The sequence below is a fragment of the Giraffa tippelskirchi genome, chromosome 1 (assembly GCF_054371585.1).
Source record: "Giraffa tippelskirchi isolate mGirTip1 chromosome 1, T2T-mGirTip1v1.2.pri, whole genome shotgun sequence".
NCBI classification, from domain to species: domain Eukaryota; kingdom Metazoa; phylum Chordata; class Mammalia; order Artiodactyla; family Giraffidae; genus Giraffa; species Giraffa tippelskirchi.
Window position 1 is genome coordinate 3435001 of NC_137275.1, and position 26832 is coordinate 3461832.

Consider the following 26832-nt stretch of genomic DNA (forward strand, 5'->3'; position numbering starts at 1 on the left):
CAGTTAAGAGGATGAGTGTCAGCGCCTGCAGGCTTGCACCTTGGTGGCCGAGCCGTGCGTTGTCTAGGGAGAGTTCCCGCTTGGCTGCCATGCTGGAAGGGCGCTGGTCAGTGGCCCCCAGCACCTGCAGGGAAAGCGTGGCCTCCAGATGCTCCACCCCCAAGGAGCCTGGGAACAGCTGGTGGAGACAGTCTGGCGGGGACACGTCTCCAAGCCTCTCTTAGAGCAGAGCGCAGATGCTTAAGCTTCACAGAGTTGACAGCTGAACCCTCCCGGGATGTTTCTCCTGCTGGCCTCAGGGTGGGGAGCAGAGTGTTACACTTCTGTGAGCCCTTCTCTACATCTTAGGGAGTCGATAAAGATGGAATTCATCAGCCCATGAGGACTTTTAGCTTTTCACATTAGACTAGCTGGGAGGTTGGTGAAAATCCTTGTTAACTTTTCTTTGGGATTCTTTTTTCCCTACTTATGTTCTCTCCTATGTTTTTCCCTCACTCTTTCTAAGACTCTTATATAATTGTATGCCTGGTTTTTGGCCGAAAGACCGGATAATTGATGGCCAGTCTTTTACAGCTCAGCCATGTCAGATTAAGTTGTTTCTTGGTTTGTTTTTTTACTTTCTGAAAGGATTCTAGGCGACCTAAATTAAAAGCACAGATGCAAAGAGACCAAATCCCAGAGGAGAGGAGAAGAAAGAAATGGGAGAAAATTATGTCAGAAACACACAAAAGAACACTGTCTGGAAAAACCATCGAAGCTCAGCTGCGAGCTTCCTGATGACCAGGGCACAGAGGCTGGCGGGACCAGTTATTTGTTCTCATTGTCAAGTGGAAGGAAGTTAGTAAATCAGGAGGCGGAAATGCGCCTGGTTCTTGTTCCAGGATGGATTTGGAGCCAGCACCCTAGGTCCCACAAGGGCTTCCCTTGTGGCTCAGCTAGTAAAGAATCCGCCTGCAATGCAGGAGACCTGGGTTCCATCCCTGGGTTGGGAAGATCCCCTGAAGAAGGGAAGGGCTACCTGCTCCAGTATTCTGGCCTGGAGAATTCCATGGACTGTATAGTCCATGGGGTCGTAAAGAGTTGGACACGACTGAGCGACTTTTACCTTCACTTTCACCCTAGGTCCCAAAGCTTGTTAAAATGTCCTGTTAACTAGCCAGCCACAGAGCCTGACATGTGGTAGATAGTCATACCTCTCTGTAGAATAAATGGGAAAAGAGCCACCTGTGAAAGTCTTTCCTGTGGACCAGAGAGCACTGGTTCCAATATGTGCCACCTGGCCTGCTATTAAGAGACTGGAGAATTCCATGGACAGAGGAGCCTGGTGGGGTCCCAAAGAGTTGGACACAGCTAAGTGACTAACACTGAACAAGGTAGAAGTTAAGGTTAAAGTGAACTAGTAGTTTTAGTGGCATGAAGAGAGAACAATTAGTTCTTGATGACCCATGTTATAAATCAGTTACAGCATTCATAAACTTAAATGTACCAAGCAACATGGCAATGCCAGAGACCTTGATAAAATGCAAGTATGGAAAGCATTTTGAATAAGACTCGTTTGAAATCAGATAAGGATCTAGTGAAGGAAAAAAGTATAGAGAGCAATTTAATAGTGCAAAGAACAAAATTAATAAGTGTATGAAAAATCTGTATCTTCTGAATTAAGTCTTCACATGTCTGTAAAACATTAATAGAAATGCTCGTGTATATCACTGTGAAGGAGACCTTAACAAAGTGTAAAAGTCTGATATTTTCCAACTGTGATGCTGGAAAGAACACATGCATTAGCATCAGGCAGCCCTGAGTCCAGATCCCAGCTCTGCCACATACTGCGTGTGTGTGTGGGCAAGTTACTTAAATTTCGAGTCTCTATTTCCTAGTCTTTAAAAAAAATCATGGCAACCCCCTTGAGTATTCTTGCCTGGAAAATCCCAAGGACAGAGGAGCCTGGCAGGCTGCAGTCCACAGGGTCGCAAAGAGTCGAATGTGACTGAGAGGCTGAGTGCACACACACACACACAATCATCCTTGCCTCTCACAGTTATCACTAGGACAAATAACACGTCGGCTGTGAAACATTCTAAGCTCTGTAAGCCTAGTTTCCAAATGAATAATTATTATAAAAGCACGTCTCCACCCTTTCTTACCTCCACATCACTGGCTCCTAAGTAAAACGTGAGCTTTAGCAAGAAAAGAACAACAGTCAGTGGTGAATGGCCACAGTTTCGTTCTCCCTGTTATCAATCCCAGTATAATTTTTGGAAACGAAAAAGCATCGGTTAAATCTTTCACAGTTCCGTGTATTAGCTGCGTGATCTTGGGCAAGCATCTTTACTTCTCTGAGCCTCAGCCATTGCATGCTAATAATAATGCCCACCTCCTGAAGCAGCAGGAAGATGAGTGAACGTGTGTGTAGGGCAGCTGGCACCTAATAACACAAGACAAATGGGAGAGGTAAAGAGTTGGTTGCTTTTAGATTCTCTGTTCTCTGCTGAGAACTGCAGAGGGATCAGCTAGGGGTGTGCCTGTGGGTGCTGCCTTTGCGGGATCCCCCCAGGCTGCTTAGCTCTTCCACCAGCCCACACGTTGAGCCAGAGGCCCGAGGCTCCCCTGCACCAAGGAGGACATGAATGTCCCCCCACACTGGGCACCTAGAAGGTCAGGAGTAGACTGCTCTTTCCCTGCTCTGGACTGACAGGTCCCCCCCCTCCCCCTGGGGGACGCCCCCCTCCCTGCTGAGGGTCTCTGTCCTGTCTGCGAGCCTGGCTGACCAGACGATGCTGATTCTGCTGCCCGGAAATGGGTTTCCCACAGCCCAGGTGGTGGTGATGCTCCCTGGCCGGGGAGCTTGCCGCCTGCGATGCAGAGCAGTGGGCACTAGGCGGCGGCATTTCCCTTTCATATTCCGAACAGGCCCGGGGAGAAGGCCAAGGTGGGAGACAGGTCCGCCTTGCTTTGTGCAGGAGGTTCCCTATCCAGACAGGTGCAGGGACGGGGATGCTTGTCAGCAGCCTGAGAAACCGTCTCAGATATCGCTCTTGAAACTCCCAAGGGGAGTCCTTCATGGGCCGCTCGGTGGGTGTGAGGTTGCCCGGCCCCAGGTCCCAGCCTGGGTCTAGGGTGCAGCGTGCCAGGCTCTTACCAAAGGACTCAGTAATCAAGATAAGCAAGATGCTAATACAATGTTCTTGAAAAATCCAAATTAACTTTTAAAAAATTGGCGATGGACAAAGGATCAGACACGTAAAGACCGCTGCAGCTCTCCACTTACGCGCTCACCTGCCTCAACGCCTCGTCCCAGCATCTCTGGGCCTCGGTTTCCCCCACTCAGGATGAAGGACGTGTTGGGTGCTTCCGGAGGCCTCGCCCTGCCCCACGCTCGCGAGGACTGTGACCAGCTGCTCACTGGTCACCTCTCACAGTAAATTAGTGCTGGAATCCCTCTCCCTGTAACACAACCCAGGGTGAGGAGGTAACCCGCCCCCCTTAACTGCAGGGCTCCCTCTGTGGAAATTTGACCACTGTGCCCAGTTTCAGAAGCACTGGCCAAGAGCCCTGACCCGGGTCAGGTGCTGTACCAGGTGTCAGACGTGAGCACAAGTGAAATGTTTTCCTCCACTGCGGGCAGAGGACTCAAGGCCCAGACAGACTGGACCGGGCAGGGGCCGATGGACCTGCAGGACCTCAGTGCCCGTGTCGCAGGGCGGGGACCCTCCGTAGAGGTTTGCAGGATGACTTTTTCAGGTGGGCAAAGGGAACGAGAACTCCAGACTTCAGAGTTGGCTGCTGAGATGCCCCGGACAGGTGAGGGAGGCACCTGAGAGGCATGGCCGGGCTCCCAGGTCCACTGCCCCTCCGAGTGCCACCCCTTGAGTGCCAACATGTCACAGCCACACTCATGACACGCGGCGTCTGTGCCAGGGGCTTTACAGACACCGGCCACCCGGCCCCCTGGGACCTGCTCGTTCAGTGGGCCCGGAGGCCCCTTGTTGGAGCCCCAGCCCCGGTGAGACGCTCGCAGGGTCCAGGCCTGCTGTGGGGCCGAGGGGCAGGCACCCGGGAGCTGTCATCTCAGTGGCTTAGGAGCTGGTGGGACAGGCAGGGGCGGCCTGAAGGCAGCGGGAGGCGCGTGAGCACACCCGCTCTTGGGAAGCCTGTGGCCTTTCCAGAGCCTGGTCTCAGCGGGCACCAGGGGCCGACCCTCCTCCCCCGCCCGGCTGCCAGGACCCTGGCGACAGCGTGCCCCCTGCAACCTGCCCCTGCCGCCCTCTCTCTTTCTCTTCCAGAATGCCAATGTGGGCCCTGGTGGAGCAGACCCGGATGCCAGCTGGGGCACGCGAGGTACAGGAGGCGGGGACCACGTGGGTCTCTGGCTGGGGCAGGGGCAGCTGACAGGGTTCCACGAGTCTCGTTCCGAGACCCCCCACCACCCCAGGGCCACCGGCAGAAGGCTCCGAGCAGCCGGGAGTCGGAAGCCGGGGAAGCTGTGTCCCCTCCGCTTCCGGCCACGGTCACACCGGTTTTCGCCTCCATCCTGACATGCTTCCTCTTCTCCCTGGGGTGTCCCCCTCTAACTCAGGTGCTGACTCAATGCCCCCCCCCCCCGTCTCCTGCCCTCGGTGCTCCGCTGTGGAGCACGGGCCCACCCTGTCCTGACCAGCTTGTCATTCCAGGTCACTCAGGCAAGAGATCTGTGTTTGAATGACCACCCCAGGCCAGGGAGGCGGCCAACCAAACACCGACTGTCAAATCCACGGCAGTAAGGGAGGCAGAGCCTCCGGGAAAAGCCACCTCGGGGCTTCCCAGGTGGCTCTGTGAATCCACCTGCAAGGCAGGAGCCCCAGGAGACGCGGGTTCAATCCCTGGGACAGGAAGAGTCCCCCTGGAGGAGGAAATGGCAACCCGCTCCAGTATTCTAGCCTGGAGAATCCCTTGGCCAGAGGAGCCTGGCGGGCTGCAGTCCGTGGGGGTCGCAGAGTCGGACACGGCTGAGCCGGACCCGGCTGAGCCGCTGAGCACACACAAGGCAGGCAAAGTGGAAGGGTAATGCCCGCCCAGCCTGCTCACTCACAGTGCAGCCTCCTGGGGCTTCACCCCGGCTGGATGGCCCACAGGGAGGTCAGCGTTACTGGAGAGACCCGGTCACGTGGCCGGTATCTGCCCAGGAGGCTCTTCCAGCCCTGAACTGCAGGGCCGCGATGCTCACCCCCGGTTGTTACCCAAGGGTGACGGGTGCCTGCTCTCCGGGGCTGGTCCGTGCTGGATGTTGGAATGGGGGCGAGGGGAGGGAGTCGCAGCCTGCACCCTGCAAGTGGTCTCCAGGTCTCCGGGCTCAGAGCTGGCCTGGCCAGGCCCCTGCATGGCACACGGGGAAGTTCAGGGACCAGCCGCCCAGTGCCCGAGCCCCTTACTGGTGTCTCCTGCCCGAGAGGGAGGCTTTGCAGCCAGGACCCAGAGATGCCGCCCTGTGGGGGATGTGTGCTCACGGAGACTGCTCATCCATACGAATTTTTTTTTTTTAACAAGCCACTTTTAGTCTGGAAGAAAAAAAAAATCTTTAATAAGCTAGTGTATGGGGCTCTGCATTTAAAAGGAGGAGCTGAAGGGTGAAGAAAGTAAGACAGTAAGAGGCGGGTAAGCCCGGGGGTAAACTGAGGCAGGTCCGGGGGCGGGTAACGGGGGGCGGGTGGCAGGGCCCACCCCGGGGAGACAGCATCCCAGCCAAGAGAGAACACAGCGCTGCCTTGGGCTCCCAGTCTGGCCTCCAGTCTCCAGACCATGCCTCCCGCTCCTGGCTTCCCACGGAGACCCCAGGGACCTCCCTCCCCACCCCCCAGCTCGGAGGATGCTGCGGGGTGGAGGCGGTGTGGCCTGGCCGGCCGCAGGGTGGGGTCCGGGCGGGATCGCTCCCACTTTGGGCCGAGTCCCACTTTGGGCCGAGCTCGTGCGAGTTCTAAGCTGGCCCCTGTGGTCTCTGCTTCTCTTACAGAATACAAGGTAAGGGCTGCCGGCTCCCGCGCTGACCTCTGCCCGCTGCTCCGCACCTGCCCAGGTTAAACATTCCTTTTGTTGTGCTTTCCTGTGAAATGTGTGTGTCAGATGTGGACGCACGTACGTAGCTCTTCCTTAACCTCGACTCAGCTCTTGGCCCCCTTCCTCACAAATGCACCCGCTCCCTGGGTGACCCTGGGCTTCCTTCTCCCTGCAGATCTATCCGTATGACGCCCTTATTGTCACAAACCGGATCCGAGTGAAGCTGCCCAAAGACGTGGATCGGACAAGACTGGAGGTGAGGGGGCCCCAGGGGTAGAGGGCCTCGTCTGCGGGGCACGTCTCTCCGCATCCGGCGTGTTGACGCACCGCCCCTGAGGTCCCCACAGTGATGGTGCAGGGCCCAGCCATGGGCTCGGAGTCAAGGACCTGAGTTGTTTCCAAGATGGGAGAACGTGGTTATGTGCCCAACAAAGATGGCTTTGCCAAGGGGCGCACAGCTGCAGCAGCAGCTTGGGGCCGAGAAGGCTTGGTCACTGTGCTTAACTGGGTAACATCTGCCTCTTCCTTGAGCGCTGGGAAAATCAGCACAGTTCCTGGTTTCTTATCTGATCACCTTCACCCTGACCTTGAATGGTGCTTAACTCCCGGGAGCAAGGGTATGTTTAAAGGACCCGCCAGATGAGGGCACAGAGGGTGTGTGGGTGACATCTGTTGACTAGGCCCCACCACGAGCCATGGTCCTGGGTGGTCAGCATGTATAAAAACTTTCCTTTATCCTTACCACCTTCCCACCAGGAAACCAATGTCCAATGATGGACCGCGCCTCCCGAGCCGTGTTGGGAAGGCTTCAGAGGGGTGAGGGGTCTGGGGGCTCCTGAAGGCCCAGAGCCACCGGCCTTGTCTGTCCCCGGGGGCTGGGAGCAGCTGTGGGGGTGGGGGTGGGCTCAGGGAGCAGTAAGGGCATGGATGTGGCTTAGGGACCTCATCAGTGCCGGGGCTCAGAAGGCCTGCCAGGTGGAAGCCCATCCGAGTCCAGGCCAGGCCGCTGTGAAAAGAAGCGCAGTCTCGGGCTCCCGACAGACGCTATGGGGCCCTGATCTCCACCCTTTAAGACGAGGATGTTGATATCTGCTAGGTGGGTGGCTGTGCTCATGAGAGGCACGAGAGCCCCTCACCCAGGGCTCCAGATGGTGGTGGCAAGGAGGTATGGGGACGCTGGTGTGGCTGCAGCAGTGGCGGGGGTGGGGTGGGGTGGCAATCTTCTGTTGCAATGATGGAGCCTGACCAAAAGTTGTTGTTCAGTCGCTAAGTCATGTCTGACTTAGCAGCTCCACAGACCGCAGCACATCAGGCTTCCCTGTCCTCCACCGTCTCCCGGAGTTTGCTCAAACTCATGTCCATCGAGTCAGTGAGGCCATCCAACCGTCTCATCCTCTATTGTCCCCTTCTCCTCCTGCCTTCTGTCTTTCCCAGCATCTGGATCTTTTCCAATGAGTGGTTTAAGCTAAAAGGGAATTGCTAGCTCGTACGACGGAGAAGGCAATGGCACCCCACTCCAGTACTCTTGCCTGGAGAATCCCATGGACAGAGGAGCCTGGTAGGCTACAGTCCATGGGGTCGCTGAGAGTCGGACACGACTGAGCGACTTCACTTTCACTTTTCCCTTTCATGCACTGGAGAAGGAAATGGCAACCCACTCCAGTATTCTTGCCTGGAGAATCCCAGGGATGGCGGAGCCTGGTGGGCTGCCGTCTATGGGGTCGCACAGAGTCGGACACGACTGAAGCGACTTAGCAGCAGCAGCAGCAGCTCGTACGAATGAAGAGCTACAGGATGAACAGAGCAGGCCCCGAATCAAGCTCAGGGAGTATCTGCCACGTGGTCTGGAGGATGGGGTCCAGGGCAGCCGCTACCTGGGCCTCACGGTGACAGCCCCTGAGTGCTTTGCAGGGGACACACTCTGGCTCCTGCTGAAGTTGGGCCCTTGGTAGCTGTGTGCTCAGGTCTCCCTGCTGTAACACAGGGAACTTCTGGGCTGTGTGGCTCTGTCGGGACCTGCCTCCAGGGCACCCATGGTGGTGCATGGTTGTTCCCAAACCGTGAATGCCCTGAGGGCTCCTAGTCCCACCCTGGGGCGGGGGTGGGGGGTGCCCACAGTCCTGCTCCTGACCCACCAGCGGCCGTGGGATCACCAGCCCGTTGGGACTTGCTGCTTCCCTCCCAGGCAGTGGGGTGCCCTTTCACCAACTCCCATTCCCCCCCCTTTATTTTGCTACAATACAGAATGAAGGTGCAAAATAGCAAATGGTTAATACATGTAAACATTTCCCGTTTTAAAAAAGAAAGCCTTGTACATGAGGGTAATGAGTTTCATCACCCCCATTTCCAAGAACACCCCAGAGTGTGTGTTGCTCTCTAATCATTCTCTTCCTGATCTCAGCCAAGCCAGGAGGCAGATTGGAGGTGCTGCCACACATGGTATGTCCACATCCTCCAGGGTTTGGAGCTGGGCTCTGAGCCAGGAGGGGCTCGGGGGATGGGGGGTGGGCTGCGTCCCAGCAGGAGAGAAAGATACAGCAATGTTTTCATCTCAGGGGAGAGAGCTTAATTTTTAATATAAAAACAGTTCCTAACTCTTGTAAAAGCCCAGAAAAATATGAAGAAGAACGTAAACATTCCATGGAATTCCCCCACCGAGTCATAACTCCTGCTAGCTCTGGGGCGGACCTATTTCCGGAAATCTTTTTTTTTTTTATTTCTCACAAATGCCCAGAGATAGCTGAATGCTGTTTTGGATAAGCAGGCTCGGGCTGTCGACGCAGCCTGGCACCTACTTTGTTTCTTTTAAATTTGTTGTGAACCTTTTCCATGCCAGTTCATGGGAGTCTGCCCGTCCTTTTAGACAGCTGCGTGCTAGTCCCGTGGCCTGTTCTGTTGCCAAAAACTTGACCTCTGTGTACTGCTGCCAAATTGAATCTCCAAGACAGGGCTTTGGGTCAAGCAGGAAAGAAGAGCTGAACTGCTCTGCCAGGCAAAGGGGGACTGTGTGTCCCAACCTGAGAGGGTTGAGTTTTCTAGGTCAAGGGTGGAGTTGCTGATAAGGTGTTTGCAGGGCCTGCACTCATTTAATCTGGCCTCAGGCAATCTCTTGATGAGCTTTTCTGGTTAATTTAAGTTTAAGGCCTCAGGTGGCCTTCCCTGGAATGAAGAATGCTGACATCTTCCATTTACTGGGGGTTTTATTAGATTGGTGCAAATGTAATTGCGGTTTGGGGCTGTGAATTTTAAATCTTTATAACGAGGCTCAAACACATCTTTATTAATCAAAATAGGAACCATTACAATCCACACATTTTTACCAATGAGAAATACATTTCCTTATCCCTGTAGCATAAAATCTGTGCTTCAGGATTCGATGAACTCTTGGAAAACATATTCTGCCTCCTGCTGGTTGTGGAAGCGTTTTCCCTGCAAAAAGTTGTCGAGGTGCTTGAAGAAGTGGTAGTCGGTTGGCAAGAGGTCAGATGAATATGGCAGATGAGGCAAGACTTTGTAGCCCAATTTGTTCAGCTTTTGAAGTGCTGGTTGTGTGATGTATGGTCAGGCGTTGTCATGGGGAAGAATTGGCCCCTTTCTGTTGACCATTCTTGGCTTCAGGCATTGCAGTTTTCATAGCATCTCATCGATTTGCTGAGCATACTTCTCAGATGAAATGGTTTCGATGGAATTCAGAAAGCTGTAGCGGATCAGACAGGCAGCAGACCACTAAACATTGACCATGACTCTTTTTTGGTGCAAGTTTGGCTTTGGGAGGTGCTTTGGAGCTTTTTCTCGGTCCACCCACTGAGTCGGTCATTGCCAGTTGTTGTATAAAATGTACTTTTTGTCAGACGTCACAATCCGATCAAGAAATGGCCCACTGTTGTTGTGCAGAATAAGAGAAGACACTTCAGAGCGCCAGTTGCTGTGATTTGCGGTCAGCTCGGGGGCTCCGAGCTTTTTCACCTTTCCGGTTTGCTTTAAGTGCTGAACGACCGTAGAGTGGTCGACGCTGAGTGCTTGAGCAGCCCCTCGTGTGGTTGTAAGAGGATCAGCTGCGATGATGGCGCTCAGTTGGTTGTTGTCAACTTCGATGGCCGGCCACTCTACTCCTCATCTTCAAGGCTCCCGTCTCCTTCGCCAAACTTCTCGAACCACTACTGCACTTGTACAGGCACGTGTTAGCAGTTCCTGGGCCAAACGCGTTACTGATATTGTGAGTTGTCTCCTCTGCTTTATGACCCATTTTGAATCCAAATAAGAAAAATCACTTGAATTTGCTTTTTGTCTAACACCATCATTTCCATCGTCTACAATAAATATAAAATAAATAGCAAGGAACAAGTCATTAGCAAAGATGAATAAATAAATAAAGCGAGAAATGCATATTAAAATGATATATAACATAACAACATTTATTTAGAATGTATTCTACTATCAAACGGCAAATTTCAACAGTGTAAAAATCACAATTACTTTCTCACCAACCTACTAGTTCTATGAAAGTGAAAGTTTTAGTCTCTCAGCTGTGTCCAGCTCTTTGCCACACCAAGGGCTATAGCCTGCCAGGCTCCTCCGTCCATGGGATTTTCCAGGCAAGAATACTGGAGTGGAGAATCATTTCCTCCTCCAGGGGATCTTCCTGACTCAGGGATGGAACCCGCATCTTCTGCATTGCAGGCAGGTTCTTTACCTTCTGAGCAGTAATTCTATAAAGAGCTCAAAAGGTATTATGTGCATCCCTTGAGGCAAACCAGGACCCTCCCAAGGCTGCACTGTGGCTTCCTGCCTGCTCCTCCTGTGTCTCTGAATCCCCTCCCTTCCCTGGTTAGCAGCTGTTTGAATCTTCCCTTTAAGACCCAGGGGAGGTCACGGAGGCTGGCGTCTGTCCCTGACAGACAGGGGACAGGGGAAGGCTTCCAAGCCCAGGAGCCCCACTGGGTCCCGCTCTGTTCCCATCTCATGCAGGGGAGGGTCGCAGGGACCAGGCTGTGGATGACAGGCTGTTGGCTGGGGCTCCGTCACCTAGCAAAGCGGTGGGTCTGCTGTGTGCCCAGCAAGGGGAGATGGCGGATGTGGGGGGACAACTGGTGGTGCCCACACACCACCCACCACCAGGGATGTGGGGTCAGTCCCTGGAAGGAGGACCGCTCTGTCTGTCAGTGGTCAAAGCTTGTTATCCATCCTTATCGCAGAGTGTTTGGCTGAGCCTCACTAGCCTGGTGAATATGGGCCAGGCATCGAGCCGGGCCTTGGGGATGCATGGTGAGCCAAAGCCAGCAGGAGTGCTGCCCTCAGACTCAGCCTGACGGGGAGGCAGACGTCCATCAACTGATGACAAATGAGGATGTAAAATTATAGCCCGAGATGGGGCCTCTACAGGAGAGGAACGAGGGCCCGTGAGCATTTTAAAAGGGATACAGTTAAGAATTGATGCTGTTGAACTGTGGTGTTGGAGGAGACTCTTGAGAGTCCCTTGGACTGCAAAGAGATCCAACCAGTCCATCCTAAAGAGATCAGTCCTGAATATTCATTGGAAGGACTGATGTTGAAGCTAAAACTCCAATACTTTGGCCACATCATGCGAAGAGCTGACTCATTGGAAAAGACCCTGATGCTGGGAAAGATTGAAGGCGGGAGGAGAAGGGGACGACAGAGGATGAGATGGTTGGATGACATCACCGACTCAATGGACAGGGGTTTGAGTAAGCTCTGAGAATTGGTGATGGACAAGGAGGCCTGGCGTGCTGCAGTCCATGGGGTCACAAAGAGTCAGACATGACTGAGTGACTGAATTGAACTGAACTGAACAGTTAAGTGGGTGTGGTAAGTGTGCCTGAACGTGTGTGTGTGTGTGTGTGTGTGTGTGTGTGTGTGTGTGTACCTGCACACAAGGTGAGAGTGGCAGGTAGGAGAATTTCAGGCAAGCACAGCAGGTGCAAAGGCTCTGGGGCAGGACGCAGCAGAGGCTGTGCTTGAGCAGGTGACGGGGAGGAGGGGCCGAGCCTTGTGGGGTCCTGAGCTTAGCTTAAGCAGTTTGGTTTCTAGCCAAAAAGCAATGAGTTTCAAGTTGGAGGACGACGTTTGTATTCAAAACCATGCCTGAGGCTGCACTGTGAAGCCGGGGCTGGCTGTGTGCACACAGGAGGCTGTTGAAGAGGCGGTTGGTGGTCTGGGCCAGAACTGGTGGCATCTTGGACAGGGCGGTGGCAGTGCTGAGGTGAGAAGAGGGTGGGTTCAGGCCGTATTTGGGGGTCGAGGTGGGAGGGTGTTGTAGGGAGGGGCAGGGACACGCCTGGGGTGACTCCAGGGTGGGGGGATGGGGTGGTGGACACATGGCGGTCACTGTGTTCGGCAGGACGCACCCAGATTCTGCCGATGACCGATGCTTTGGCCTGTGAGGCATGGACGGGAGTTCAGGACTCTCAGCCTGGCAAAGAGAAAGACGCCACGTGGGCACCGGGTAGCCCATAGTAGGTGCTCAGTGAAGGTCAGTGACTCGAGGAGGAGTCTGGAAAGGGTGTGGTGGGCCTCCCCGCTCTCACACGGACAACAGTCAGATGAATCCTGGATCCCCATGGGCAGGGCGAGGACCAGGCTTCCCAGGGAGACCCTCCTGGGGCCAGTTTAATGCCATGTCTGAGATCCAGCACTTTCTCTCCCGGAGGGTCTGGGTCCTCACCCTACTCCAGCACCCAGGGGCTCGTGCCTTGGGGGCTCTTGGGCCCTCCTGCATTTGGCAGATGCCCTCTGAGGGTCTGCCATTCGTGGAGCTTCCACCCCAAGGGGAAGAGCCTTGCCTGCCCTCAGCAGACTTCAGCGTCCACTTATTAAGGCCAGCCTTGCACTCTTACGCCCAGCATTTGCCGAAAGACATGGCCATTTCGCTCTGTGTCAGCCTCTTGCCGTCCAAAGGTGGCACCCTGGTGGAGGGAGAGAGCACCTCAGGTCCCGGTGACCTGGGTGTGAATCAGTCTCCATAATGTCTAGCTGTGTGACGTTGGACTGGTTACTTAGCCCCTCTGAGTCATCAGATGACATCGCTGTGCCTGTCTGGCTGGGTGGTTTGAGTGTTTATTCAGTTGTTCAGGAGTGAGGAGCGCTTGCCATGAGAGAGCCCTAGGCAGGTGTGATGTGCAGTTTCGATTGTCTTGTCCATGTCACCCCCTCTTTACCAACCAGTGCGCATTAGACAAAGGTTTCCGTGGAAACGGGAGCGCTATGGGCTGGCGCGACAGTGCTTGCTGAGCACTTCGTGGAAAAGCTACGCGGCTGGGGGTGAATGGAGGCAGGTCAGGCACAGGCTTGGTCACCCACAGAAGGGAGGTCCCTCCTGGATGCCTGGTACTGGGAAAAAGCAGGATGTTTGAAGATTTATCAGATTTGGCTTATTTAATAAGCACTGGATCATCACTGCCAAGTTGTTCCAAACACTCGACACGTTGGTGTACTTGGTTTTCACAACTCAGTGTAGTGGGTACAGAGAAGGCTGGAGGATGTCCCCAGGCCTGCGGCTTCTAGGAAGCAGATCTGGGCTTCTGGTTAAGATGTCACACGGGGCCACTCTGCTGTATGTCTTCCCAGATTAATTACAGTATTGAATATTGATTTCTAACCCCTCTTCCACATGCCAACCTCCCAGAGCACACAGTCTGCTCCTTAGGTAGGAAAGTATGTCAGCCAGGGCCTTCCAGAGAAACAGCAGAACCAACAGGAGACAGATGAGTAGACAGACAGACAGACATAGAGAGACGCAGACGGACAAGTATTGAGTTGGCCCGAGAGTTCGTTTGGATTTTCCTGCAAGATGTTATGGAAAACCTGAATGAACTTTTTGGCCAATCCAACACCAAGAAATTTAATTTAAGGAATTGGCTTCCTGTGGGGCTGGCAAGTATGACATCCACAGGGCAGTGCAGTCGACTGGACACTCAGGGAGGAGCTGACAAGCAGAGGCAGAATTCCTCCTCCTCTGGGAAACCCTTAGTGTTTGCCCCGGCAGAGTGGAAGCAGCCACTGCATCTTCACTTAAAGGCTGGTTGTAGGCATGACCACGTGGACAGAATACCTTCACCATCCCTGGACTGCCTGGCCTGGCTGACTCCTGCAGAGAGCAAGGCTGGCAGATGAATAGGTGTGGAAGGAGGGTGTGTCCTCCTGAGGCCTGGAGGCTGGAGTCCCTAGGGTGCTCCTTTCTGAGCACTTGGCAGAGGCAGGGCTGAGCAACTCCCCGCCGGTGGAGCTGTGGTTTCAGGAGTGCCTCTGCCAGACCCTGGGGCTAAATGCACACCTGAGTTTGCTCAAGCAGGGAATGCACCTGAAACACAAGGTCCTGAGTTAAAGAATACATCCTTTGTTTAGACTCATCCGACCGGTCTGATGGGTCTCACAAGAAACCCACAGACTGATGGTGACTGTGTTCCCAGCCACGCAGATGTGTCTGGGAGACGGGTCTGCTCCAGCCTCCAGGACCCTAGGGCCTCCTGGTGAGACACAGAGAACAAACATGAGCCGTCCTGGAAGGCCAGGACAAGTGGTAGGACTTTAGGGGTGGAGGGTGGGGAGGGAAGAGGGAGGCGTGCGGAGAGAAGGGCAGGCCCTGCTGCAGGAGGGGGAGCTGGGAGGCAGCGTGACCAGGGACGTGAGAGCACAGATTTGGACTCAGGGATGCAAAGAACAGATCATCCATCCCTGGATGAGGACAGGAATCAGGCCCGTGCTGCCCCAGAGGGGCTGAGACAGATGAGGTCAGCCATGCTCAGTACTGAGGGACACACAGGGCCCAGGGCCTGCTTGCTTGGCTAGTGCAACCCAGGAGGGCCCCCTGGGAGGAGGGGACATTTGAGCTGGGACCTGCAGAAGGAGGAGGAGCTGCTCTGTGAAGTAGGGGAAGAGCATTGCAGGCTCTGCATGGCAGAGAGCCTGGCATGTTTCAGAACTTATAGATGCCCTCCATGGGGCAGAGCCGTGGTGGGAGAGGTGGGTGAGGACATGGTGATGCAGGGCCTCGGGGCCACCTGGCATCCACGTCAGTCCACATCTCTGAGCCTCCGTCCCCATCCTACCCGGTAAGCTATGGCGAGGTCAGAAGCTGGTGATGGAGAGCTCCTGGCCCTTGTCTGGCACAGAGGAACACTCCACAGACGGCAAGGGCCATTGTCCTTATGACAACAATGATGTCATCATGGTGATGGCATCATCGTGGTGATGGTGTCATCGTGGTGATGATGTCGTCTTGGTGATGATGTCATTGTGGTGATGTCGTCTTGGTGATGATGTCATTGTGGTGATGATGTCTTCATGGTGATGATGTCATCATGGTGATGATGGTCAAGGAACAAGGAGCATGGACCCTGCTCAGCAGGAGTGTCCTCTGCAGACAGGGCCTCAGGACCCAGACCTCTGAAGGGACACAGCCCCTAGAGTCACAGGCTGAGGGGTTCTGGGCCTGAGCCCACCCGCTCAGCACCCCTGGAGCAGGGGGCCCGGTGGTGGCTGGTGGGCTGCAGTGAGCATCTGAGCTTGGTGAGGTGGTGGGACTATGAAAGCCTGCAGGGGAATCAAGACAGGCCAGTCCCAGCAAGCTGGGCAAGCCCAGGCCACGGGCCTTCACCACAAAGCCCGGGATGCTTCCAGGAGCCGCTGGGAGGCAGGCGGTCAGGACTGAGGGAAGGGCCGGCTCCCGAGCCTCCTGACCTGACGCCCAGGCTGCATGCCCCAGGGCGAGGCTCGGGACCTCTCTGAGCCTGGGCTTCCAGAGGCTGTGAGATGAGAGCAGATTCTCAGGGCGGGTGAGGATGGCAGCAAATGTCGTGAAGTCCCTTCCCGAGCCTGGCACTGCTTCCCCATCAGTGCAGGGGGATGATGGGGTCCCCATGTTGTAGCCACGCCTTCTGGGAAACAAACTCACTCAGAAGGACAATGCAGATAGTGGAATGCAGATTATTATACCGGCAGTCTAAGGCAGAGTCTCCTCTTAGCCAAGGACCCCGACCAGTTTTTGTGAAAACCTTATATACCCTAAGTGTACATGCCCAAACCTGCTTCCCCAAATTCCCTGAAACTAGTCTGAACAAAGGAAAAGAAAGATACAATCAAAGTTAACCCAGGATTCATATGCCTTAAGCCTCGGTAGTTAACAGTGGACAATTATCAGTAGGCCTGTGGTCAGACCCCAATAAGCATAATAGAGTGTATGATTCTTTTCGGTTACACAGACAATTAGGGTATTCTTTTAGGTGAGGGAGAGTCTAGGTACAAGCCCTGGGCTCTTCCTTCCGGGGGCCTGGTTTTCCCGTTGGTATCTCGTCTCCATAGATACTGGGCATAGAGTTCAAAGTCCGCAGTCTGGCCCGAGATGGGGTCCTGCTTTCAAGATGGAGCCTGTACTGTCTGTTCCCTCCTTCACCCAAGTAGACCACAGGACGTCCGTGGCGCCTCCTGAAGCCTGGATGCTAAGGGTGTATGAGGGCGCGTAATTCTACCGAGATGGGCCGCTTCATTAATGTTTCAGAGTGTCTGTGATCCAGAAAGAGTTGGGGATTGCTGCCACCAGGGGACAGCATTGGTGGCTTGGCCTGAGTGGACAGGCCTCCGTGGGCCCATTGGCCATGGGGAGGGTAGCCCCACCCCCGGCTACAAGGACCTGCCCATCTGACCCACATGTGGTCCCCAGGAGCAGCTGGGGGCAGCCTCTCAGAAAGAGCCCTGGACCCCTGGCCTGAAGGTCCGAGTTTGCAAGTGCTGCTTGCTGGGGCTGTGTGATGCAGGAGATGTCCCCGTCTGAGGCTCAGTCTGCATCCTGTGGGCACCACCACCTTGCACACTTGCCACCTCCCTGGGTGTGAGCTCAGGTGTGCATCTGGACAGCCGTGCATCCCTTGGTCCCTCGATGAGTTCTTGCTGTGAGCAGAGGTTCATCATTACTGAATCCTGTCTCCAGGGAGCCCTGGCTGATGGAGCCAGTTCCAAGCTTGTCGACTTAAAAAAAAGTCACAACCTAAACGTGGAGAGTTATGTTTTGTTCAGTGAGAATTTTGAGGACTTCAAGCCTGGGAGACAGCATCTCAAGTAGCCCTGAGAGAATCGCTCCAAAGAGGAGGGGAGGAGTCAAGTTATATGGAAGTTTTGCAACAGAGGATGCAGGGCGCTGGTGATACCAAACCTGCCTGCCAAAGCAGGAGATGTAAGAGACGTGGGTTCGGTCCCTGGGTTGGGAAGATCCCCTGGAGGAGGAAATTGCAACCCACTCCAGTATTCTTGCCTGGAGAATCCCATGGACAGAGTGGCCTGGTGGGCTACCGTCCGAAGGGTCACACAGAGTCGGGCATGACTGAAGTGACTTAGCCCAGCACAGCATAACACATGGGTAGCAGGAACATCAAAACTATTTTTGTGAATTAAAGAAAACCAGATATCTCAAGCGCTTCCCAGGTGGTGCTAGTGGTAAAGAACCCGGCTGCCAATGCAGGAGACATAAGAGACGCAGGTTCAATCCCTGGGTCAAGAAGATGCACTGGAGGCAGGCTGGGCAACCCACTCCAGTATCCTTGCCTGGAGAATCCCATGGCAGAGAGGAGTCTGGGGGCCTATGGTCCCCAGGGTCGCAAAGAGTCAGACAAGACTGAAGCGATTCAGCACGCAGCAGATATCTCAAGCTAAGGAATTCAGCACTTTTCTCTGTGTGGGAAGGTGTATGGGAAAGCGAAGAGTCTGGGCTCATGGAAGTCATTCCTTCCACGTGCATCTCTGCTCCTGGGGCCAGAATCCTGCCTGTTTTCATATCCTGAGTTCCTCTGTGCTCACTGCAGCGAGTGACTGCACTCTGATGGCTGTTGGATGGCAGGCATTGTTTTCCTTCCTGAGTGCCCTTAGGGCTCAGAAATTTGCCTTCAGAGGGCCAGAATCGCTGATGGACTGTGACATCCTTGTTTACTGACATGGCAGGAATACTCCATTTCTCACGGTGAAGTCAGGTCCTCGTCCTCAGAAAACTACCTATGGCCGTGAGATGCTGGTGGAAATGTCACTGATGCTTCACAGGGCATCGAGGCCTCCAGATCTGTGACCCTCAGATGGACTTCATTGCTCTCTGGCCCTCCTCCCTGGCAGGTGTGAGACCTCTGTGGGGTGGGGGCGCCCGGTCTGGTTTCCTTCTGCCTCCCGGCACCTGATGCCCCACAAGTGAGTGAGGAGAGAGCCGTCTCCAGCCCTCCCAGCTCCCCCATCACCGCACCACCCAGAAGCAGCCTGTGCAGGGTCCTGGGCACACAGGTCCCCCTTCCCACCCTGGGGCGTTCCTTGAGGGAACCATAGTACAGTTCGCTCAGATCAGTGGCTGTGAAGCTACTCCTGTTAAATTTTCAAGCAGTTTCCACACTGGTGGTTAAACTCAGCCATTACTGAAAAGCACATCAAGTGTACTTGAGATTCATAAATGATATTTAAACCACAGGTAATAGAGACAACGCCTCCTCTCCCTAATTCCTCTGCCACTTTTCACTACCGTTGGTGTTCTCAAGGTGGGCCACCGCCATCGCATCTGCGTGGAAGGCACATTCTACAACGAGTTCCCCTGGGCGCCTCCTTCCAACTTATTCAGTAGCAACTCCTGGAAGCTTGAAACTGGCTGTGGTGTGAGTATTCACACCACGGGAAGGAGGAGGCTTGAGGGCCTGGGAGCCCGCGGTGATGGTGCAGTCAGGAGAGGCTTTCTGGAGGAGCTGAGACTCAGACCCAGGTCTGGGGGCGGGGGGTGAGGGGGCGGTTACTCGGGTGGACCAGGAGGGGCTGGTATTCCCGGCAGAGGAAGAATGGGGTGAAGGCACAGATAATTCTCATTTTATAGACATCACAGCTGAGGTCGTGCTGCTCTGCACAGCTGGGCAGGCCTGGAGCCAGGACAGGGTTCCCGTGAGTCTGGCTCCTGGGCCCAAGGCCTTTGCACAATCCCGTCCTGGACAGTGACCAACAGGCCAACCCCCAGCTGAGCACGTGGGGCCTCTCCCATGCCTCCTTCCCAGGGGCGCTCCTGGGGAAGACGGTGCGTCCCAGAAGTGAGGGCTGTCCCAGAATGTCCCTCTGCCCAGGCGCCGTGCCCCAGGCTTCCTTCCTGCCGGCTCACGAGGGAGCTTGTCCAAGCCTGGCCTTGGTGGGTACCTGGGGTGGAGGGGAGGCCTGCCTCCTCCAGGGAGCCTTCAGGAGCCAGTGACTGGGGGAGTTGGGCCGGGGTCAGAAAGCCTCTAGGGCCGGCTGTGTTCTGTGGCAGACAATGCGTGTGTGCTGAGTCACTTCAGTCGTGTCCCCCTCTGTGACCCTATGGACTATTGTCCACCAGGCTCCTCTGCCCATGGGATTCTCCAGGCAAGACTACTGGAGTGAGTTGCCATGCCCTCCTCTAGGGGATCTTCCTGACCCAGGGATCGAACCCATATCTCTCCTATCTCCTGCACTGGTAGGCGGGTTCAACTAGCACCAGCTGGCAGGCAGTTGAGGAGGCAAACAGCCCTGGACGGGGGTCGTGACTCTGCCGTGAGTGGGGTTACCTTCAATGCCAGTGGCCAGCTGCCAGGAGCAGGGCGCCTCAGGCCCTTCTCCCCTGGGAGGCAGTGGGACCAGGCGGGGGCGGTAAGACTGCACTACAGACCCCAGAGCTGTAGCCGGGAGTGAGGGACAAGCTGCTTGGGCCCTGCAGTGCCCACGGGCCCTGCACTGCCCCCCTGTACTAGCGGGAGGCCCTCTGGGTGGAGAGCACAGGGCCACCCTCACCGCGCCCTTCTGCCCTTCCCAGCTTAGAACACCACGGCCTCTGCAGGTCCCCTCCTCTCTCCTCCCTCCCGCGTGTCCTCACCTGGGAGACCCGACCCCGGACCCACCTAAGGGCCCTAAAACAGGAGACCATAGGCTGCAGGGGCGCTGGATGCCACCCCGTGAGCCCACTCCACCTCTCCCTAGGATCCCTGTCCACCACCACCTCGGGGCCTTCCCCCTCACCCCCACCTCCCCGGGGCTGTGCCCTGAGGAACAGCATCCCACTCAGGCCTCTGATCTTTCTCTGACCCCCCTGCGCTCCTGTTAACCGACCCCGGCCTCGCCTCCGGGGGCCTTGGGACTCTGCGTCAGGCACCCATTCGACACAGGCCCAGTAGAAGGAGGTGGCTTTCGCCTTATTCTTCCTCTTTGGCACCTTGCTGGTCCCACAGTCGCAGGGAAGGTCGTGACTTGTACCCGGAAGCTGGTGCTGCTCTCTGGAATGACGGTTCTGAAGCCCCGTGGGCTGAGCTGTTGGGTTCCCCAGCTGGTCGGGAGACCCTGGGCTCAGCACCGTGGGTGGGACTATGTGTCTGACCCTGTTCCCATCTGCAGGTCTGAGATGGCAGCAGGCAGTGGACGGCCCCTCCCCGGCCGAGGCTAGCTGGATGGGATGTGTGTGTCGGTGTGTCTGTGTGCACCTGTCTGCGTGTGTCTGCTTGTGTGTCCCAGTTCTGAGGACTCCAGGCCTAGGTTCAATTAGGAGGGACTTTAGAGCTTCCCTGGTGGTTCAGATGGTAAAGACTCTGCCTGGAGTGAAGGAGACATGGGTTCCATCCCTGGGTCAGCAAGATTCCCTGGAGGAAGAAATGGCTACCCACTCCAGTATTCTTGCCTGGGAAATCCCAGGGTCAGAGGAGCCTGGTGGGCTACAGTCCATGGGGTCGCAAAGGGTTGGACGCGACTGAGCGACGCACACTTTCTGTGACTCAGCATAAAAGGGTCCCTTGAGTCCCCTCTGCCGCGTCATGCCAGTGACTGGGCTCCAAAGCCAGTGCACGTCACACAGGGCTGTGGTTTCTGTGGGTGACGTGCCTGTCGGTGATGGTTGTGTCCATTTTCCATCGTTCCCCACGTGTCTTCACGCCATTTTCTCTCTTGGTCATCACAGTAACCTTTAGTAGGATGTGTTTTTTAAATTCCAGAAAGCACTCTTTTTTCTGGCAGGAACTGGGTTTTTAATGATAAAATTCACAGTTGCAGCCATTTTAAAGTGTACGGTTGACTGCCTTTAGCACACTCTCAGTGTTGTGTGACCTCCACTACCTCTGCGGGATTCCAGAACGTGCTTGTTGGGTCCAGGAGGAAACCGCCCGCCCACCGACCAGCTCTTCCCCAGCCCCCTTCTCTCCCAGCTGCCGGCAATGACTGAGCTGGTTGTGGTCCCTGAGGATTTTCCCCACTCTGGATGTTTCCTACAAATGGACTCACTTAGCCTGTTTCCTAGCCCATCTGTGTTGTAGCAAAGGTCAGAGCTTCATGACTTTTTATGGATGAATCATGTTCCCAATGGCACTAGTGGTAAAGAACCCGCCTGCCAATGCAGCAGGTACAGGAGACTAGGTTTTCGACCCCTGGGTCGAGAAGATCCCCTGGAGGAGGGCATGGCAACCCACTCCAGTGTTTTTGCCTGGAGAATCCCATGGACAGAGGAGCCTGGCGAGCTATGGTCCGTGGACTCGCAAAGCGTTGGTTGCGACTGAGCGCTCATCAGTCATGTTCCAGGTCTCAATCGACCTCATCTTGCGCATCCCTTTGTCCTTCAGCGGGCACTTGGGTTGTTTCTGCTTTGGACCTGTGCAGATAATCTGCTGTGAACACGGGTGTGAAGGTACCCGTGTGAGTCTGGTTTGGTCTTTTGGGATCTGATGGGTCTTGAGGTGATTCTGCTAAGCGTGTGGAGGAATGGCCAGGCTGGTTTCCACGCAGCCTCACGGAAGCCACACTTCTTACATGGGGGTGGGAGGGGGTTTTGAACCAGGTCCTCTGGGGCCGGAGCTCGACCCCTGCTGCTGCAGGCTGTCCCCCCCTTTCCAGCTTCTCCCCAGCTCCTCCCAGGCAGTGGGGGGCCGGCCTCACTCCTCCCAGGAAGCCCACCAGGAGAGGGTGCCGTGCCCACCTGAGCCGGGTCTTGAAGGACAAGAAGCAGTTACTCAGCACCCACTGAGGAAGACAGACATGGGGGTGAAGGGAGCAGACACCTGCAAGGAAGAGTCTAGAATTCAGGTGGCGTCGCGGCGACGGTGGTGGCTCTATCTCAGATCGTAATAACTGTGCCCAAGGCGCACTGTTCCTGCCCATGGCCAGGCTCAGCCCTGGGAGCTGACCTGTGCTGATCCCTTCACCCCACAACTCTGGGGGGTGCCAGAGTGACCCCATTTACATGTGAGTAGGCTGAGACTCCAGGGGGGCTAGCTGGCGCTCGTGCCCTTAACACTGTCCAGCTTCTCCATTGCGCCCCCCAGGACTGGGGCTCAGAGAGACAGGAAGCTCGCTCGGGGTCACACAGCAGAGTGGGGGGTGGACAGGGAGGATTTGAAGTGAGGCCTGGGCCTGTCTGCCTCCGTGTCCTCGTGTGAGCCGTGGGGACACTTCCTGCTCAGACAGCAGCCGTGAGAAGGAAATGAAGCTGTACACGTGACCACGTGTGCGTACCCCGTGCTCCACCCGCCCTTTCCAGGCCTGATTTGCACTCCGTCTGCGGTGGGAGATGCTTCTGCAGGTGTCGGGAGTCAAGGCTCTGGCCCCTGCTTGGCAACTGCTCACCGTGGGTCCCCTCAGCATCCGTCTTTCCTCTGGGCCATCTTCTGTCCACCCCAGAGCAGACTGGTGGGGATGCAGAGGGAAGGGAGGGAACCAGGGGGTCCCGGGTACGCTCAGGGAGACCCCCCCCCCCGGAGCCAGGTTGCTCACTGCTCCCGTCTGGGTTTCCCTTTTCATTTGTAGAGACACCTGTCACCCGAGGAGTTCCGGGAAGTGTTTGGGATGAGCGTGGAAGAGTTCGACCGCCTGGCCCTCTGGAAGAGGAACGACCTCAAGAAGAAAGCCCTGCTGTTCTGACGCTGCCGGGGGGTGCGGGCTGACCACGGGCGCGCCTGCGGGAACCACCAGACCCCCTCCTCTTGCACTCGGCTCTGGCCTCTCTGTGTCCACGGCGGGCGGGCGCTTGGGGAGGGCTGGTTTCTGGGGCTGGAGGTGAGAGAGGGTCCCAGAGCAGGTAGAGCCCCCGTTTCTGGTTTCTGCCAGCGTCGCTCCCGCGCCCAGTCTGCGGCCCAGACCCCTGGCTTTGCACTGTCCTTCCCCGCTGCCGCTTGCCATCAGGAAGGAGGATGCGGTGAGGTCGCTGCCCGGAGATGCAGGGCCACTTAGACGCACGCAGCCCACCCTCCCACCTCCCTGCAGCGTCCTCCCCGCGCTGGGCCCCGGGGAGCACAGAGGGCGGGACTGGACGCCTGAGGAGGCTCAGTCAGTGACAGGCGCAGACGGGTCACGGTGGGTGGGCACCCGGTCCATGGCCTGGCTGCCCTGCTCAGCCTGGGAGGCACGGCCTGGCACGCAGGCCCCCATCCCCTGCCCTGGGCCTACCCGGGGCTGTCAGGAGCGTGGGGGTCGATTTTTGCGGCCTTCGTGATGAATCTGTGTTTAGGGAGGACCTTCGACCCGAAGGCGCACCTTCTGCGGGGCCCTCCGTGCGCTGCGTTCCTCTTCCAGCTCATCCCTTAGATGCCTAAACGATATCTTTAAAGTTAACACAGAAGTTTTTATTTTGTTAAAGACTAGAGCCTACTTAAACACAAAAACGACATATATAAAGAGTTTAATTTTATGGTCCCGCTGAAAGGGAGCGCACCCCAGCCTTATTCTCCACCTTCGCATCTGTGTGCTTTCAGGATTTGTGTGTGTTCCTAATACACAGGACTCCTGGTCTGTTTCCTTTGTGCTTTTTTCCTTTTGCTTTTTGGCCTGTCACGCAGGTACCCCGAAAGGCAGACCCACCCTGCCCACACACCCTACACCGCAGTTTGTAAGGACACCTAAAGTATGGCCACACTGTGTTTCTCACTGTCGTTTTCAAAGTCTGGCAGAAAACATCCTGCCCTGATGGCCAAAGCCCCCGAATCAAGGGTTCCCACGGTCCTGGATAACGCTTGACGCAGCTTTCAGCTCATCTTCTTTGTCACGTGGCCAGTGGCGTCCCACTTTGCCCACCCCCCTCCCCGCCATAAAACACCCCCAGCGAGAGAAGGCTGGTGTCCAGTCCTGAGACCAACGACACCCAGACTCTCCAGGAAGAAGGGATGGGAGATGCTGCCTAGCCCGGCAAAGTCAGCAGGGGGACCTGCCGGCCGTGCGGGTAGAGTGTGGTGCCTGAACGTTTGTACCATGCATCGAGAGGCCTGTGAAACACTGCACAGGCGTCCCCAGAGTGTGGGCCCTGTCTTCGTGCCGCCGCGTCTTTCTGTGCGTCCTGCACGTTCCCGTCTGTTCAGTCCGCGTGACTCAGCTCCCCGTAGTCCTGCTGTGTGCCCGGCTTCTCACCAGTGCGGCTTGGCTGGGGAGGGGGTTTCTCAGCATCTAGTATATGCTTCCCTCCACGTCGCGATCTGAGCCCATGCCGCTGGAGACCCCTATTTTCTCACTAGTGAGCGTCTTGTCAGACCAGGGGAGCCTGGAAAAAATAAAGGGTGATGTATTACAACGTGTGAAAGTGAAAAGCCACTTCTTATAAATGCCTGTCATTTCTAGCCACGGCCCCCTTCTGCTGCCAGCGCCTGGGGAGGGCATCTGTGTCCTGGAAGCGGCCACAGAGCCAGGGGCAGGACAGACCCCTTGTCGGCCTCGGGATGGCCCTAGGATAGCCCTGGCAGAGGCAGCCCCTCGGGCTGGGGCCCTGAGCCCCTCACCCAGGCCAAAGATGCTGATACCCAGCCCCGTCAGGCCGGGGAAGCAGACCAGCACACAGACCATGATAAGACTGACCCTTTGGGGAAGGTCCCCGAAGGAGGCCCCATGAACACCCCAGAGGTCAGGGGAAGCTTTCTGAGAAGGCGCTGCCAAACTTAAGTCTTGCCAGATCAGGACGTATTCCTGGAGGCCAACGAAGGGACGGGTGTTCCAGGCCGCGGGGACAGGAGTGGACACAGGGCTGGAGACAGCATCCCAGGATCCGCAAGCAGGCTGTTGGTTGTGGCCCTGGAGCTCATGGCTAAGGAAAGGAAGGGAACCTGCCCAGTAGGTTAGCAGCTGCTGCCCTTGGATGAAACAGTTTGTAAACTTCACCTCTGTTCACTCAGGCTGCTTTAACAAAAACCGTACCCTGGAGCCTCAGACAACAAAACACCGAGTTCTCTTAGTGCTGGAGCCTGAACTCCCAAGATCAGAGTGTGGGTCCGGCCAGGTCCCGGCAAGAGGCCCCTTCCTGCTCTTAGATGTGTGGACTGTGTCCTCACCTGGCAGACAGAGAGCTAGCCAGCTTCTCACAAGGGCACTGACCCCCTTGTTGAGGGCGTCACCCTCACGACCTGATTACCTCCCAGAGGCCCCCTCCTTCATCACACGAGAGATTTGAGCATCAGTTATGAAGCTGGGGGCACATTTAATCCACAGCAATCTCTAATCTTATTGCAATGACAGTAATGATTCTCACGAAGCCCCCGAAGCCTGTCCACATGTATATACTGTGCCCCATCTTAGTATATTTGGTGATGTAGGTTAGAAATGAGAGCATTTCCTCCCCTGCAAGGACAGCCCATCAGAGGTCCTGGTTCTACCCGAAGCATCTCTCTGCATCTCTTCATCTCAGCAGACACCTTCTTGGAATTATCCAGATCAGAAAACAGCCGGAGAGTAGAAGGTGGTAGTTACCAATGGCCCTGGGACACAGTGTACACCTGGCCTGTTCCAGGCGAACCATATGCCCTCTTACCCTCAGCTCTCACCTGAGTGAGCACAGCTTCCCAATCAGACTTCTGGTCCCAGTCTGGCCTGGGGGCAGGTCATTTCCCACCTGACTGCTGGAGTGATGCTTTGTGGTCACTGGTCAGATCATGTCAAGGTCCCAACAGCACCTTCTACAGCCGGCACTCTGCCCTCTCCCATATGTCATAGCTATGCCACCATCCTTCGGCACAGCCCTGAGCTTTTACACACACTCCCCTCCTTCCCAGGGCCAAGGGCTGCTGTTTCTTCTACAGGTGGAGCCCCACTCTCCCCTGTCAGTTCAGCTCTGAAGTTTCTACCTCAGACAGTTCAGTTCAATTCAGTTCAGTCTCTCAGTCATGTCCACCTCTTTGTGACCCCATGGACTGCAGCACGCCACGCCTCCCTATCCATCACCAACTCCCGGAGTCTACTCAAACTCTCAGACAGGCCCTCTGCTGACTCCAGGAATTTCCCCGCCTATACTCAGAGGTCATCATGTCTGCCCACATGTCAACACATTCTTCTCTTTTTCTTTCTTCCCCCAAATCAAATTTTCACTTTTATTTGGGGATGTTTTGTATTTTCTCTCTTCTTTTAATTTTGTTATCTTTAAGAGTTCATTTTATTGAAGTATAGTTGATTTATTGTTGTTGTTGAGTTGCTCAGTCATGTCTGACTCTTTGCAACTCCATGGACCACAGCACACCAGGCTTCCCTGCCCTTCACTATCTCCCAGTGTTTGCTCAAACTCATGTCCATTGAGTCAATGATGCCATCCAACCACCTCAGCTGCTGTTGTCCCCTTCTCCTCCTGCCTTCAATCTTTCCCAGCATCAGGATCTTTTCCAGTGAGTCCTCTCTTCACATCAGGTGGCCAGAGTATTGGAGCTTTAGCTTCAGCATCAGTCCTTCCAATGAATATTCAGGATTGATTTCCTTTAGGATTTTTTAGTTGATTTATAATGTGGTGTTAATTTCTGCTGTGCAGCGAAGTGATTCAGTTATAATCATATGTTATTCTTTTTCACATTATTTTCCATCATGGTTTATCACAGGATGTTGAATTGAGTT

General features: G+C 55.5%; 1 protein-coding gene and 1 long non-coding RNA gene across 51 annotated transcripts in view; one reads left to right on the forward strand and one right to left on the reverse strand.

The window, feature by feature from the left end:
- Positions 1-24542, forward strand: part of ABLIM2 (actin binding LIM protein family member 2) — a 161358-nt gene extending 136816 nt beyond the window's left edge. For 19 of the 50 annotated variants that reach the window (XR_014078878.1, XR_014079147.1, XR_014079153.1 and 16 more), the window contains 3 exons: positions 4284-4338; positions 6206-6286; positions 22786-24542. Coding sequence is in view for 11 of the 50 variants with exons in the window: in XM_081577592.1 (XP_081433718.1) it covers positions 4284-4338; positions 6206-6251 (101 nt within the window). In the remaining 39 variants the exon portion in view is untranslated. Of the gene's footprint in view, positions 1-4283; positions 4359-5986; positions 6050-6205; positions 6287-22785 lie in introns of all 50 variants that reach the window. The other 31 variants (XR_014078864.1, XR_014079118.1, XR_014079123.1 and 28 more) reach the window with 4 other exon arrangements.
- On the reverse strand, positions 9289-15268 carry LOC145541871 (uncharacterized). The gene is made up of 2 exons (XR_014079386.1): positions 15096-15268; positions 9289-10340 (listed from the first exon to the last, which is right to left on the reverse strand). It is a non-coding gene; the product is annotated as an uncharacterized LOC145541871 (long non-coding RNA).
- Positions 24543-26832: the final 2290 nt, after the last annotated feature.